This window comes from Myxine glutinosa, chromosome 2, assembly GCF_964187855.1.
Source record: "Myxine glutinosa chromosome 2, kmMyxGlut1.1, whole genome shotgun sequence".
Lineage (NCBI taxonomy): Eukaryota > Metazoa > Chordata > Myxini > Myxiniformes > Myxinidae > Myxine > Myxine glutinosa.
The window spans coordinates 126,364,530-126,381,958 of NC_136262.1; the positions used below are offsets into that span (position 1 = coordinate 126,364,530).

General features: G+C 47.0%; 1 protein-coding gene across 2 annotated transcripts in view; it reads left to right on the plus strand.

Annotated features, from left to right (window-relative positions):
• Positions 1-17,429, plus strand: part of LOC137421287 (uncharacterized) — a 153,159-nt gene that overhangs the window by 18,974 nt on the left and 116,756 nt on the right. For both annotated transcript variants that reach the window (XM_068107182.2, XM_068107183.2), the window contains exon 2: positions 12,389-13,854. In XM_068107182.2, the coding sequence (XP_067963283.2) occupies positions 12,411-13,854 (1,444 nt within the window). In that variant the 5' untranslated portion in view covers positions 12,389-12,410. The remainder of the gene's footprint in view (positions 1-12,388; positions 13,855-17,429) is intronic.

Genomic DNA, 17,429 nt, shown 5'->3' on the forward strand with positions numbered 1-17,429 from the left:
GGAGATGAGGGGGCGGAAATACGACATGTTAGCTGAGTGAAATCATTCCTGACACATCCTTCTAAGTATAGATGGTGGCAGTGGAAACCAAGGCGGTCGGTTTAAAGGTGTGTCCCACAAGGAGGATTAGGCACATGTCTTATCCTTTTCTTTCCTTTTGTTTTCTCACAGCAGACAGGTTGGAGGTTTCCTGGTCCTCTATCTTGCTCCTTCTACTCTTTCTGTCTTCCCTTTGGCTTTCACCTGTTCTGCCAGGTTGTACCCATTCAACACAGCGCCCGTTTCTTATAATGTTCCCACAGCCCAATCGTTATGCCCATCTCCACACCTTCATTCTTTTTTTTCTTCTCATGTATGAAATTGCCAAGCTGAGTCGATCATAGCTTGTTATTTCCTCATTTCATTTCCGACTGTAATCTACTGCCATCTCATGCTGTCTCCCACACCTGTCTACAATCTCTTATTCTTGCTGACTTGTCGCCCGTGACTATCGACTGTTCCTTTTATTCTTTCTGACTGATGTCTTTTCTTTGTGCTTGGCTACCTGCACCCCTCTAGCTTGTATTTTCAATCATCCTTTAAAATTTAAATGAATTTAAGTTAAATAAACAAAAGATGAACAAAAAAAATACAGAAATAACAAGAATGACCACATGGTGGTCACAACAACAACAACAACAACAACATGCATTTTAAGGCCATTTTCCCTGCTAAAGCGGGGGTTAGCCTTGCGGTCCCCATGACAATCTTCTCTATTTTGCCCTATTTTCTGCATCTCTCCCTGTTAACCCCCTTGCCCGCATTTCTTCTTCCACCATCTTTAGCCAAGTCTTTCTCGGTCTTCCCCGTCCTCTACTTCCTTCTACATTCATTTCCATCACTCTTCTCAACCAGTCACTTTCATCCTTCCTCAACACATGACCAAACCATCTCAACCTGTTCCTCTTCACAGCATCAATCACAGGCTATATTCCCATCATCTTTCGCAATTCATCATTTGTCTTCCTCTCTCTCAACGATACTCCGCACATCCACCGAACCATTCGCATTTCCACCCTTTCCAGCCTTCGTTGCTGCTCTACGTTCATTACCCATGTCTCGCTCCCATAAGTCATAACACTTCTCACACATACAGCATACACCTTTCCCTTCAGCTTCAACGACACTCACCTCCTCATCAGCATGCCACTCAGTTCCCAAAACTTCTTCCATGCACATCTCACTCAAGCAACCGTTGCCGAGTCTGATCCACCTTCTCCATTCAGCATGTCTCCGAGGTAGCAAAATGTTTTCACACCTTCCAGCTTCACGCCGTCTCCAAGATCCAACTCAACATTTCCTCCATCTGCAGCTCCCTCTGTGCACACCTTACATTTGAATGCAGCTGCCACACTGGTTAATGACCCTCTCAGACCACTACATTTTTGATGAACCCACTCAGCGCACATTGTACATTGAATGGAGTTCACTCCGACACCCTTCCTGCACACAGCACATGGCCACTTCCCAGTTCTTTCCACCTCACCACATGCTTTACCACTTGCCATCACCTTCGTCTTTCCTATATTCACCTTCAGACCTTTTTTCTCCATACATTCCTTCCACTTGTTCATCTTTTCCTTCAGTCCATCCATACTTTTTTTTTTTTTGTATACAGAATCGAGGCTCGTGAAAGAGCTAACATTTATTTCACAAACAAATCAAACAGACAAACAAAATATATAAAAAGAGGGAGCGGAAGACAAGATGGGGAGAGAAGGGGAAGCACACAAACACAACATTTGAGAGCAGGGAGATGTGTGGGAGGGAGAGGGCTTGGTGGGAGGAGGCGTGGGAAGGGGGGTTAGGGGGGGGGGGTTGGAGAAGTATAAAACACAAGGACACCAAGGACTTCCAGGACAGAAGTTGGTATTTCAAAAAAGTGGATTTGGGGTGAAATTAGCGGGGGTAGAAAAGATCAAGGTTTTGGATGGGGGAAGATAAGAGATGGTGGTGAACAGCTGTTTTAAAGACCTGGAGGGTGGAGTGGGATTGAAGAGAGTGAGGGAGCTTGTTCCAGAGGTGGGAGAAAAGAGGAATGAAAGAGTGAAGATGAGCAGAGAGTCTTGATTTTGGCAGTTTAACCATAAGAGGGTTGCAGGCAGATCTTGTGCGACCTGTAGGAATATTTGGGGGACAGAGCCCAGAGAGAGCTGGGGGGGGGGGGGCAAGGCCAGAGAGGAGTCGGCAGAAGACGGAAAGACCATCAACCTGCCTGCGGTGAGTGAGTGAAAGGCCCTTGGAGTTAGCTTCATCGCGGGAGATTCCATTGATTCTGAACGCTTTGGTTTCAACAGCGTGAAGACGAGCTAGGTGTGAGGCAGGAGCACCAGCCCAGAGGGGAGAGCAGTATTCCATTGAGCTGTGGATGAAAGCCTTGTATGTGGTGAGGAGCTCAGATGTGCCAAGGAAGGACTTCGCACGACGGAGGATGCCCAGTCGGCGACTGGCTTTGGAGGCCAGATTTGAAATGTGGTTTTCCCAGGAAAGATCATGGCAGATAGTGAGACCCAAAAGCTTGAGTGACAGAACTTCTTGGAGAGGATTATTCAGAAAGTGGATGGGAGGGTTGTCCAGTCGGTCTTTTCGGAGAGACATCGTAAGAGTGTGAGATTTGTCAGGATTGAAAGACATGTTCCACTTGTTTGCCCAGTCTGTGATTTTGTCCAGGTCTGCAGAGAGTGAGGAGGCTGCAGACTGCCGATCTGAGGGATGAGGAATGGAGCGACAGAGAGTAGAGTCATCAGCAAAGAGATAGAGAAGATTTTCAAGAGTCAGAGAGATCATTGATGAAGACCAGAAAAAGCACAGGGCCCAGAACACTGCCGTGGGGAACTCCAGCCTGAACAGGAAGAGGAGATGAGAGAAACCCATTCAGGGCCACACGTTGACTACGACTAGAGAGGAAGTCCACCAGCCATGCGTGGAGATTTCCATGGATACCAAAGGAGGAGTGTTTGGTGAGCAGAGCGGGGTGCCAGACCGTATCGAAGGCACGTGATATGTCAAGGGAGACAGCTCTAATTTCCTGTTTGGTATTGAGGACCTCCATCCATTGTTGAGAAAGCAGAAGCAGCATGTCCAGAGTAGAGTGACCAGGTCTGAAACCAAATTGATGATCAGAGATCAAGTCATTGGAGAAGAGGAAAGATTTCATATCCGAAGCAATGATGGAATCCATGACTTTGCTGATAATTGGGAGAAGGCTGATTGGTCTGTAGTTGCTAGGATCTGTTTTTGCACCTTTTTTGTGCAAAGCGGTGATGTTGGCTGATTTCCAAGCAGATGGCAGATGACCTTGAGCAAAAGAGAGGGTGAAGAGAACAGAGAGAGGGAGTGAAAGAGCGGAAGAACAGGATTTTAGGACCCGTGGGCTGATGCCGTCAGGTCCAGTCGCAGAATCAGAGTCGAGGGTTGACGGAAACTTTTCCACCTTGTCAGGAGGAAAGGACACAGAGTCTAGGAGCAGCTGGGTACGACTGGGTACGGTGGGTACAGAGAGGGATGGGTTTGGGACACAAGACTTAGGAGCAAACACAGAGTTGAGGCATTCAGCTTTTTCACGTGCGAAGTCAGCCGTGTAGCCGTTTGAGGTGAGGGAGGGGATGGAGGGGGAACAAACACCAGAAACAGATTTGACCAGACGCCACCAGGATTTGGAAGAGGGAGACAGATAAGAGAGTTCGGTCTTGAGAACGGAGAGATATTGTTTCCTGGCTCTCCTGAGGGTGGACACACACTTGTTTCGGACTTTGTGAAAGGAAATGAGATTTCCTTCCGTTGGATTTGCTTTCCAGGAGACGAAAGCAAGTTGTTTCTGGGCAACAGCCTCACCACAAGATTCCGTGTACCATGGACGGGAGGAAGGGTATGACAACTGAAGACGAGATGGGATAAATCTGTGCATGAGAGAGAGCAATTTACTTTGGAAGAATTCCCAGGATGAGTTGATGTCAGAGGCGGTAGAGATGGGAGACCAGGCCAGATGATTGATGGCTGCTTGAAGACCGTGCCAGTTTGCCTGAGTGAAATGCCAGACTCGTCGACGCTGATGAGGCTCTCTGAGAATGGTCAGAGAGATGTCCACTTTAACAAGCACATGATCAGATGAGCCGATTGGAGCAGAAGAAGAGCAGCAGATATTTTTAGGGAAGTTAGTCATAACCAAGTCCAGAAGAGAAGATGCTCCGTTGACTGAGATCCGGGTCGGGAAATTGACAGATTGTGTCAGTCCCAGTGAGTTGCAGAAGTCCTTTGCTGAAGAGCCATGGCTGGTGAGAGAGGTACCCACACCCAGCCAACTGGCATGGTGACAATTGAAATCACCAGATATGAGGAAGAGAGAGTTGGGATGTGTAGATAGAAGTTGGTCCATATTATCAGACAGCGCGATGTAGATGGAGTCATCACTGTTTGGTGGACGGGACAACACACATATGAACAAAAGGTGGGAGCGAAAGGGACGCCGGAGCCAAAGGTATTCCTGGGGGTGAGGTGGAGAGAGGGCAGTTCCAGGCGAGTGAGGAAGAAAGTTTTTTTAAATAAAGATAGCAACCCCACCTCCAGGACGAGGCTCAGGTCTATCATACCGGAGGATGGAGTAACCCGGGAGAGATACCAAGGAATCAGAGACATCATGAAGGAAGAAAGTTTCTGTTAAGCAGATCACGTCTGGTTTGTCAGAAGCAACCTGCATGGAGAGATCAGTCAAGTTTGAGGGAAGGCCCCGGATGTTTGAGGTCCATACCGTTAATGAAGAGGAAGGGGGAGCATCGGATACCGAACATGGGAGGGGAGGGGTAGGGTAAGATGTGGAAGAGGAGGAAGTGGTAGGGAGAGCTGTTGAAGGTGTGTCAGAGATTTCAGAATAGCTTGGAGAAAGGGAAGAATGGGGCGGACAAAAGGTTTGATGGTGATTGGATGAGGCACAGTGAGGTGTTATTTGAGGAGGGGGAACAGCGAGGCAGAAGGTTAGGGGAGATGAAGGTGAAAGTTGGAAGGGGGAAGAAGCGGGGAGGACGCTTTGAGGAGGAGGGGTGAGAGGGGAGTCTCGGAAGGGAGGAGTGAGGGAGAGTCTCGGAGGGGAGGGGTGTGGGGGGAGTTTAGGAGGGCAGGGGCAAGGGGGGAGATTTGAAAGGGATGGGTGATGGGGAATATTTGGAGGGGACGGGCAAGGGGGAAGATTTGAAAGAGATGGGTGATGGGGAAGATTTGGAGGGGAGAGGCAAGGGGGTAGATTTGGAGGGCAGGGGTGATGGGGAAGTTTTGGAGCGGAGGGGTGATGGGGAAGTTTTCGAGGGAAGGGGTGATGAGGAAGATTTTGAGGGGAGGGGTGAGATTGGATTTTAGAATGTGTACGATTAATGGGAAACGAACATTTGTTGCAAAATGAGTTTCTTGTGACCTTCGAGTCAAAAATACGTTTGAGGACGCTGAAGGAGGGGTGGAGTGCAGGAGAGTTTCGGGAATGTAGAAAAGAGGAACTGTAAGAACTTTTGTAATTACTTTCCGCAATCAACACCAGATCATCTGCATACAACAACTCCCACGGTAAACCCTCCTTTACGTTCTGAGCCAGCACCTCCATCACAGCTACAAATAGTAGTGGACTTTGTACCGACCCCTGATGCACTCCCACCTTCACCTCAAACTCACCACTGTTCCCGTCCTTTGTCCTTACAGCTGTGCGCGCTCTTTTGTACATTGCCATCACTACTCTGATCAACCATTCCTCCACTCCTAACTTCCGCAATGCCCATGTCAATACTTCACGTGGTACCCTATCGAATGCTTTCTCCAGATCAACAAACCCAAGAAACTACTTCTTCCTCTTCTCCATGTACTTCTCCTGCAACTGCCTCACAATAAAGAGCGCCTCTGTCGTTCCTCTTCCTGGCATAATTCCAAACTGCATTTCGTCGATCTTCACCTTCTTCCTTGTCCTCCTCTCCAACACCCTTTCCAATACCTTCATTCCATGCTCCAATAACTTTATCGCTCAGTACGAGCCACACTCCAGAGGGTCACCTTTCCCCTTGTATAGGGGGACGAGGGTACTCAGTTCCCAATCCACTGGAAAGCGGCCTTCTTTCACCACCAGATGACAGATCTCTGTCATTCTCTTCACACCCCAACTTCCTGCTGCCTTCAACATATCTCCCACAACTCCCGTCGGCCCTCCCGCTTTTCTACTCTTCATTGCTTTTATCGCTTCCTCAACTTCCTTCTCAGTTATCTTCTCTGCCGGTCCTAAAACTGGGTTACTCTCTATGTTGCCATCCCATTCATTCTCTGTATTCAACAGCATTTCCATACATCTTTTCCATCTTCCTTTAATTCCATCTGGGTCCACAACGATTTGTCCCATTTCATCCTTCTAGCAACTCACCCCCATCACATCACACCTCTCTTTCGCTATCTTCTTTGCAATCCTGAATACCGCTCTCTGACCCTCTTCCGAATCCAAGCTTTCTCCGAACATTTTCCTACATGCCTCCTGCGCCTTTGCTACCTCTTTCTTTGCAGCCTTCTTGGCTGCCTTATAACTTTCATGCTCTGCTTTTTCTGCTCCCGTACCCTTCGCCTTCTGCCACTCCTTGAACTTCTTCCTCTTCTCGTCAATCCTCTTTCCAACTTCCTCATCCCACCACCATGTTTCCGAGTGCCTCGGTGGTCCTTTTGTCCATCCACATACCTCACCAACGGCTCCCAACAGACTATCTTTCATTGACATCCAACCACGTTCAAGCTCAATCACATCATCCTCTACCCTACTCAGTCTCTCTTTTAATGCCTCCCTTACTGTCACCTCTTTCAACCTCCACACCTTCATTCTCGGTTGGTACTTCACCCACCGAGCTCTCCTCGCACCTTTCACCCTTATGTCGCAGACAACCAAGTGGTGCTGTGAAACAGCCTCCTCCCCCGGGATCACCTTTGTGTCCCGGAGGTGCCCCCTATCTCGCCTACGCACCATCAGGTAGTCAACGGTTGTCGTCGACCCACCTGACGTGTATGTAACAAGCTTATTATCCTCTTTCTGGAACTGAGTATTACAAATCAGCTCCATCAGCAAACTCCAAAATCCTTTCACCTCCTCCATTTCTCACACCATATCCGTAACCCCCATGAAATCCCTCAAAACCATCCATACTCCTTCTGTTATGGATTCGGCCCTAATTATTGTTGGTATTATTATTATTGTTGGTTCTCAGTAAGGGTTATTGTGGTTAAAAGGTTTAAAAGCGCTCATGACAAAAATGATGCTGGAAATTGGATAGGGCACCGGAAGAGGTGGAGCGAAGAAGAAGAGCGCGGGAGGCAGAGGTGAAACGAGGCGTTTTGTAAAAGCTCCGGACCCAGCGTGGTCGAGCGTCCATGGAGAGTGAACTTTGAGGCCTGGAAAAGAATCTCGTGCGATCGTTGATATCGCTGGGGTCATGCAAAAGCCTGCGAAGCTAGGTGCAGGTGGGAGATTCCGGAGAATCTTCGCCTCGCGGCTGCGACCCGAGGAAGAACCGACCGCCATCTCGGGGACCTTGCGCGTCGTTCGCGGACCCTTGGTTAGTCGCGTCCACTGGTCCCGCCCTCCGGTGGTTTGCCGAGGATGTGTGTGCGCGACAGCGGCCTTTGAAGAATACGGTGCGGTTCGCGACTGCACGGTGTATGTGCACGTTTGGATAGCGTGTTTGGGATTCCTCTTTCCACCGCCAATTGGGGTTGGCTGGGACCACGTGATGGGCCCCGCCTTACCTACATCTCCTTACCCGCCTCATCGCCCTCGCCTCTTCGCCGGGAGCACCGTTGTGTTCTAGAGACATTGAGAAGGGCTCTGCTTCAGTCCCTGGGGGTGCCGTGAGTCTGAGCTAGGTTACCATCTTAAGATTGGATTGCAGGGTTGATTTCACCCATTGTTGTAAGGTTCTTTTTGTGTGCTTTTAATATATTGTTTGTTCATAACCCTCGGTGTTGATTTCATTATTGATTAATTCCAACCAAGGATAACATATCTTTCTGCCGGGGACCCTCTCGGGGTTCGGAGGTTTACCGAGACCAGGGGATAGGGGAGGACCCCGTAACACTTCCCACATGTCCATTTAGGTCTCCTCCTACCACAACAACTTCCTCATCTTTCACGTTTTCCATCAGCTTCTCCATCGCACACCAGAACTTGTCCTTCTCTTCATCGCTCCGACCAACCTGCAGAGCATATTCCGAGGTGACGTTCACCAAGAGCTTTCCAATCATCATTTTCACCATCATCAACCGATCACTCACTCTAGTCACACTCACCACACTGTCTCCAAACTCCTCAGAAAACAGGACACCAACACCATTCATGCCCTCCGGGCACCCTTGCCATGCAAACTTGTATTTCTGTCCCTGCCTACCCTTCACCATTCTCGCACCACTTCCCTTCCATCTCGTCTCTTGCACACAACATATGTCCACTCTTCTTCTGATCAATACTTCCACCACTTCTGATCTCCCTGTAATTGTCCCTACATTCCATGTCCCAAACCTCAGAAACCGATCTCCACTTTGGGCTGTACCCTGCCCATATGTAGTTGTAATTGTCATGGTTCTCTTTTTGAGGCAATGTTTTTATGGCTGGATGCCTTTCCTGATGCCAACCCTCTTAGTCGCCTCTTACGACATGCAGGGATACGGTGTACCTATTCTAACCAGGGTACACACCGGGATAAAGCTTTGAATAAAACCAAATGGGTTTAATCCCGAACAAATAAACGGAGAAGGAAATCAATAATAACTACATACAATGAAGTAAAATATATCCGATAAAAACTAAGGCGTCAAGTCACAAGCACAGATGGGGAGAGGGACACAAAATGGCGACTTGTCTCTGGTGGCAGCGGTTGAGAGGATGGGCACGGAGCAGGCGATGAGAGGATGGGCATGGAGCAGGCGATGAGATGAGCAGGTCACAACCTTATTGGTCACCACAACCAATCACATCCTTGTAACTTTTATTGTGGTCACAACCTGCAGCAAAATCCGGTAACGGGCCAATTGGGAAACACACATTTAAAGCACTCTTAAAATATGACCAGTGTGATTGGGAAACACCCATTTAATGCGTTATTAAAAGATTAACTTTACATTTCTTATCCATGTCACCCTGCCCACGGTTATATCAGAACGAGCTGAATCGTCATACTGTCACAGATTGCTTAACCCCAATATGGGCCGCTCAAAAATCACCGAACGCTATTTTTAAAAATTAATTTGCGTAACGTAACGCTTGATTAAATGTAACGTAACACTTGATTACCTTGCGTTCTGATGGTTTGATTAAACCTTACTATTATTCGGCATATGATTAGAATTTTCGGGGCACCTCACCATCAATAACACTCGACCCAAACAAAGCCAATGGAAATGTGGCGCAACAAACTCGGGCAGTGTGTAATCAGCAGAGGCTTACATGCCTGATGTGTAAAGCCCACCAGAAAACCAAGATTGCGGCCATATTATTTTGTCTCGGTGCTATGGTGGGTGGAGTCAAGTGACAGATGTGGGTGTGGTCCGGCAGCTGTCTGACCCATGGGTGCACATTTCAAAAGTCGATCCCCAACATGAACCCCAACAACAACAGAAACAACAGCAACGTGAAGCTCTTAGTCACAGGTAAAAATAATTTTGCATGAAGGATCCTGGAGCATTTTTTTGCTGATCTAAATCATAGTCTCTAAATAAGGTGTGAAAACAAACAAACTGAACCACCTTTCGAGGCCATTTTTCCCCGCGGAGCGGGGGTTGGCCTTTTTCGGACACCGTGGTCCCCTTTTTGAAGCAATGTTTTATGGCCGGATCCTCTTCTTGACACCAACCTTGTTAGTCGCCTCTTGCGACACACAGGGAATTACCAGTGAACTGGCACTCAATTTGCCGACCTCGGAAGGATGACAGGCTGAGTCACCCCCCCTGGCGTTAATTCAGCGATTGACCGGGATTCAAACCCAGGATCCGAGGATCCCAAGCCGGCACCCGAAACCGCTAAGCCAACACCAGGCTCAATGTCTAAATAAGTTGTAGATGGTCTTACTGTGAGAAGTATGATTCTCACATAGTTATCAACATTCTCAAAACAAGATTGCAAGCACAGCACCCCTCCCAAGTAATGGGATGCTCTGTGATACATTAATCGATACAAATGTCCATATGCATATGCTTGGAAAATGGTTCCAGAATTGCACTAAATGAAGGAAAGGCTGCCATTGACGTTTTCATTAGTATTATGATGAATACGATGCGTGGGCAACCTCGATGTGCTTAGTTGTAAAACCGTTGAAGGCAATACTTAGAGCCAGTGATTTTTTGTTTCAAAAAAGTGCCATTTCCGTTTTCCCAAAAACTAAAGTTCCGTCTCAAAAGTTAAATTCCGTTTCATGTTATCGATGGAAAAAACAAGCATTTATTTGTGCACTTGCTTTGATAAAATAACATTTTCCTTTGAGAGCCTCCACATCTAAAATCTCCTGGCTGGTGTATTTTTCCATCAGGGTGACAGAGAAATTTGGGAAATATTAAAATGATGTGTTCATTGATAATTCTGTACAAGAGATTAATTATGTACATGATCTAATCTTGACTTTTTGAAGTTGTTTCCTGTGCAGTCTGTGGCTGTTGGTTGCATCATTTCTGGAAGTGAAGATTTCTTACTCCGTCTGCTTGTCTGGAAGTAAAACAAAATTTAAAATCATTAAAAATCATTAAAATCAATTTAAAATCAATCCTGGAAGTCCTTGCAGTGTCCATATGTTTTATACCTCTCCCACCTCCCCCCAAGCCCTCTCCCTCCCCCAGTTCTCTCGATGTCCCTGCTCTCAAATGTTGTGTTTGTGTCCTTCCTCCTCTCTCCCCATCTTGTCTACCGCTCCCCTTATTTTGTGTTTTATGTGATAGTTTGACTTTTTGTGTGATTAATGTTCGCTCTTTCATGAGCCTCGATCTTGTATACAAAAAAAAATCCATCCAGTAAACCTTTATGTAATAAAGGACACAAACAACAGCCTGGAGAACTAATGTAACGTGTTAAATTAGGTGGCGTCAAAGATGCTGCATCAATGTTGGTTAGCTTGTGAATTTTTTTTATTCGACCTTTAAAATCCTTACTTTATTTCAATTGAATTGTATACTTGAACACTGCAGAATACATCGCCTTTTTGGGACATTCAAACCCCTTACATTTAGCAGTACGTGGACAAAATATTACAGCATTTTACATCATCAGGTCTAAGCAAATTTGCCGCTTGTAGGCCCCGCCCATGTCTTTGTTTCTCAAGACAGTGCGGGGTAATGTGTTCAATGAACTCTAGTTTTTTTTTCCCGTGTCAGATTCAGTATTCTGCTCCAAGTCACCAATTCTGTGAATTCCGTCCGTTTTCCATAATCATAGAAAATCATTGGCTCTAAATATTAAACAATTTATTGATGGAAAATGTTTCCAGAAAAGTGCAAAACAATTTATTGTTTTTAAAATATAATATTTGTGTCTCGTTTAAAATTTATTTTAATTTGGGGCAAATGCTAAAATGATGAGCGATTATCACTTTGTGTGGAATTGTTACACCGTGTTAACAATTTAAAATATATGCCTACGCTCCTATTAATGATGATACCTTTTTGTGTGAGGATCAAAGCTTGTTCTCTGCACGTATCAACATACAGTTGTGTTAAACTCTTTACAGGAGCTCAGGTGAAATGTTATCGATGAGGCACCTGCCCTCTTCCCTGATAAATTCAGGTTTTTAAAGTCTTGATTGTTTTTTATGGTACACAGAGATCTGGAGACAATATGGTGAACGCCTCTTGCCACATAATGTGAATGCTTTGAGGGGATCTTGAGCAATTAGCAGAGGATGATGATGATGATGATTATGATGATTGACAGTTGCAAATGGGAAATTGTCTTCTTATAAATTACAATTCGGTGCTCAACAAGTTGTTTTGAGAAAAACAACATGTTTTAGGACAGCTTTGCTGGAAAGTGAAGGCCAACTTTGCTATGTGGTCAGCCCATGAAAAATAAATGAACTGAGAATAAATGGGTCTTACGGCTTATTGTGGATCATGTGTCGGGCAAAGATATTCATTTTTTTGAGAATGCATATTCATCTGGATTTAATTAAAAATTTGACCCAGCATGGTCATCGGACAAAGTTGCTTCATGACTGAGTTGTGGCTGTGCGGATGCAGTGCCCTTCCACATTTTGGCATGGATTTATAAATTAGCCATGGCACTGGTGATAACCCACCTACTCTTCGTATTATTGTATCTCACCCACCTTCCACTTTACTCAAATGTCATTTGTATTTCTCCTTGCAGGGGGTGGACTGCCAACTGCATCATGGATCCGAGGGCTGAGTTGGATCCGAGGACTGCGTTGGATCCGAGGACTGCGTTGGATCCGAGGTCTGCGGTGGATCCGAGGACTGCGTTGCATCCGAGGGCTGCGTTGCATCCGAGGGCTGCGTTGGATCCGAGGGCTGCGTTGGATCCGAGGGCTGCGTTGGATCCGAAGGCTGCGTTGGATCCGAGGGCGGCTTTAGATCCGAGACCTGTGGTGGATCCGAGACCCTCAATGGATCTGAGACCCACGGTGGATCAGAGACCCACGGTGGATCAGAGGCCCGCGGTGGATCAGATGCCTGCGGTAGATCAGAGGCCCACGGTGGATCAGTGGCCCACAGTGGATCAGTGGCCCACGGTGGATCAGGGGCCCGCGGTCGATCAGGGGCCCGCGGTGGATCAGAGGCCATTGCTGGATCAGGGGCCCACGGTGGATCAGGGGCCCGCGGTGGATCACGGGCCGGCGGTGGATCATGGGCCGGCGGTGGATCAGGGGCCGGCGCTGGATCAGGGGCCGGCGCTGGATCAGAGGCCGGCGCTGGATCAGAGGCCGGCGGTGGATCAGAGGCCGGCGGTGGATCAGAGGCCGGCGGTGGATCAGAGGCCGGCGGTGGATCAGAGGCCGGCGGTGGATCAGAGGCGGGCGGTGGATCAGAGGCCGGCGGTGGATCAGAGGCCGGCGGTGGATCAGAGGCCGGCGGTGGATCAGAGGCCGGCGGTGGATCAGAGGCCGGCGGTGGATCCGAGGCCGGCGGTGGATCCGAGGCCGGCGGTGGATCCGAGGCCGGCGGTGGATCCGAGGCCGGCGGTGGATCCGAGGCCGGCGGTGGATCCGAGGCCGGCGGTGGATCAGAGGCCGGCGGTGGATCAGAGGCCGGCGGTGGATCAGAGGCCGGCAGTGGATCAGAGGCCGGCGGTGGATCAGACACCCGTGCTTGATCCAAAACCCACGCTTGATCCGAGAACCCTGATGGATCCGAGACCCGCAGTGGAACCGAGACCCGCAGTGGAGCCGAAAGCTGTGGTCGACCCTGCACGCAACTTTTCAGCATGGTTGTCAGAGCAGGGCATGAAGCCACGGTTTGCACGTGCAATGTCGCAAGAGCTTGGTATCAGTGACTATGACGACCTCCTTGCATGTGCTGAAAACCCGCAGGTTCGTGGGCAACTCTTTGATGCTGCCCGTGAGCGCCTTCCCTTTGCTTTCTACGCGGCTCTCCGGCGTGTTGTTGAAGCGACGATCCTACAGCCATCGGATGGCCCCCAAGTGGAAGGCGGGTCTGAGTGCTTTGCCTTTCAACCAGCTTTTGCCGGCCTTCTGGAAGCTATCGTTGCAACGTTAAACAGCTTAAGCCAAGAACTGCTCCTCTCAGCACAGCGCTTCAGCTCCCTTGAGCCATCTTTCTACCCCCGTTCTTCACAGGATTCTCCTACTTACCCAGGTGTCATAACCAGAAGATATTTAAAAAAAACTCTTTGCCCCATTATTACCGTCGCTTGATGAGAGGGTATTGCATTTGGGTCTGTTTGTTTGTTTGTCTCTGTCTGTCTGTCTGCTTGTTTGTTTGTTTGTCTGCACAGAATAAATATGATTTTCTCTGCAACCATTGGTCCAATTGACAGGAAATATTCACCATAGGTGCAACTCCACCTGTATAATTTTTTATGATAGTTATGACGTCATAGGTCACGTGGTTCGGTGGAAAACCGAAAAAATTTGCACTTCTATATCCAAAAGCACTGCATAGAACAAATTGAGACATGGCTCATTGTAAAGAACTCTCCATGTGGAATGACATATGCTAATGATATGTCATAGGTGCCTCCATTATGACGTTATAATTCGACAAGTACAAAACTTCATCCAATCAAGATGAAATTTCTTTGGCATCATCTCGGGATAAATTGGTGGAGGAAAAAAAATGATGACGTCATCTGTCACGTGGTTCGGCCGCCATATTTGTTTTACCACAAAAGCCTTAAAAACCACTGAAAACGCGTCTTGGCGAGGGTCTGCAATCTCTGATTGCTCTTTCTAGTTCCATATGTGTTTTTAATGCTTGTTTGATTAACCTGATGTGTATAGACCATGCTAATATATCCTCTTCTCTTAACCCTGCTTTATAAAATTAAATTATAGTTCATTCTACTTATTTATCTCCCCTCATTGTCATTGTTTCTGATAACATTCCTGTAGGAGAGTTGCTTATTTTCCTTTCAACTTTTGAAGGTTTTTCTCTTTTTTATAAGGTTAGGATTCATCCGATACTGAAAGGAGCTGCTGTGCGACAACACAAAAAGCAAAAACTGAAGGGGTATAAATGATTTTATTTTATGTTTTCAAATACACAGGCTCAGTCAGATGTGATGTTTTGGCCACAGATTGGATTTATTTATTTATTTTTGGAGCCATCCGAGATTTGTGCACCATGTCTTCATATTTCCTCCGATGAGTATACGACTGTGCACTTTCACAAACCATCACATGACCAACTGGAACGGCACTCAGTAGAGAGCATACCTCCGCCTGGTTGGCCATATCACTCAATGGTGAAGAATCGCTTTAAAAATTATACGAGCTGGATCCGGATCTGGATCTTCACCAAAATTGAATCGATTCTTCTTTGTCACACACACAACCTGTCCAAATCCGTCCATAACTTTTGAAGATATCCTGCTATATATTGGTTTTAGCCCGATCACTCAATGGTGAAGAATCACTTTAAAATTTTTAATAATTGTCCTATCCGAATCAATATTAAGATCTCCATCAAAATCGAATCTATTTGTTCTTGTCAGGCACCCAACCGGTCCACCAAGTTTCGTCCAAATCCGTTCACAACTTTTTGAGATATCCTGATATGTATCGTTTTTGGCCCTGTAGAATATAATCCACAGTGAAGAATCGCTTAAAAAATTCTAGTAGCCGGATCCGAATCCGGATCTTCACCAAAATCTAATCATTTCGTCCTTGTGACATACGCTGCATCTCTGCCAAATTTCGTCCGAAGCCGTCCACAACTTTTTGAGATATTTTGTATACAAACAAACAAACAGACAGACAAACTGACAGGGGTGAAAACATAACCTCCATCCACCTTTGGTGGTGGAGGTAACAAACTCGAGGCACTGTTTTGTCTCCTATCCTCTTCTGGATGCATGCTCTACTATGCATGATATTCTACTTCACTTCTTGCATATGCCAAATTGCAGCTCACAGGTCTAAGTGTAATTTGGATGGACAAGTCTCAGCACTGTCTTTTGTTCAGTGGATTGTTCTAAATCCTTCATCAAAACTCTGCAGGTGACACTCGTTCACAGTGATAAGTAGTCTAATCTGGGTGACCTGAGTCACTTGCAGGGCTATGTTTGAAATTCCATTTGTGGAGGTGGTGTGATGTCCTTGCATGCAGAGTACAGATCCTGTTTAGCTCTTTTCCAAAGATCTTTTCTGTGACCCATTTTAGTTCACGGAACGTGAAGCTGCGATAAAGGGTGACTCCAAAGTACTTGGGGAATGGTTAATTCTTGCCAACTTTGCCACAAGAGAAAACATTGAGTTTGCTGTTAGACATTCAGTTGCTGAGATGGAAAACGGTAACTGTACAGTCAGACCCCGACATTCACGGGGGATACGTTCCTGGAAAATGCTGCGAATGTCAAATCCGCGAATGTGGGGGCATTGTTTGAATGGAGGGATTTCTTTAAACTACATGGTCTAGACTCGTGGAAGAGCTATGACAGAACAAATCGGGACACAAGAAAGGAGAAAGGGGAAATGCCAACAGCAGGGCGGAGGCTGAAAATATACAACAACAACAACAGGCATTTTAAGGCCATTTTCCCTGCAAGAGCGGGGGTTAGCCTTGCAGTCCCCATGACAATGTTCTCCATTTTGCCCTATTTTCTGCATCTCCCCTTGTTAACCCCCTTGCCCGCATTTCTTCTTCGACCATCTTTAGCCAAGTCTTTCTCGGTCTTCCCCGTCCTATACTTCCTTCTACATTCATTCCCATCACTCTTTTCAACCAGTCACTTTCATCCTTCCTCAACACATGACCAAACCATCTCAACCTGTTTCTCTTCACAGCACCCATCACAGGCTCTATTCTCATCATCTTTCGCAATTCATCATTTGTCTTCCTCTCTCTCAACGATACTCCACACATCCACCGAACCATTCGCATTTCCACCCTTTCCAGTCTTCGTTGCTGCTCTACGTTCATTACCCATGTCTCACTCCCATAAATCATAACACTTCTCACACATGCAGCATACACCTTTCCCTTCAGCTTCAATGACACGCCCCTCCTCGTCAGCATGCCACTCAGTTCCCGAAACTTCTTCCATGCACATCTCACTCAAGCAACCGTTGCCGAGTCTGATCCACCTTCTCCATTCAGCATGTCTCCAAGATAACAAAATGTTTTCACACCTTCCAGCTTCACACCATCTCCAAGATCCAACTCAACATTTCCTTCATCTGCAGCTCCCTCTGTGCACACCTTACACTTGAATGTAGCTGCCACACTGGTTAATGACCCTCTCAATCCACGACATTTTTGATGAACCCACTCAGCGCACATTGTACATTGAATGGAATTCACTCCGACACCCTTCCTGCACACAGCACACGGCCACTTCCCAGTTCTTTCCACCTCACCACATGCTTTACCACTTGCCATCACCTTCGTTTTTCCGATATTCACCTTCAGACCTTTTGTCTCCATACATTCCTTCCACTTGTTCATCTTCTCCTTCAGTCCATCCATACTTTCTGCAATCAACACCAGATCATCTGCATACAACAAATCCCACGGTAAACCCTCCTTTACATTCTGAGCCAGCACCTCCATCACAGCTAAAAATAGTAATGGACTTAGTACCGACCCCTGATGCACTCCCACCTTCTCCTCAAACTCACCAATGTTCCCGTCCTTCGTCCTTACAGCTGTGTGCGCTCTTTTGTACATTGCTATCACTACTCTGATCAACCATTCCTCCACTCCTAACTTCC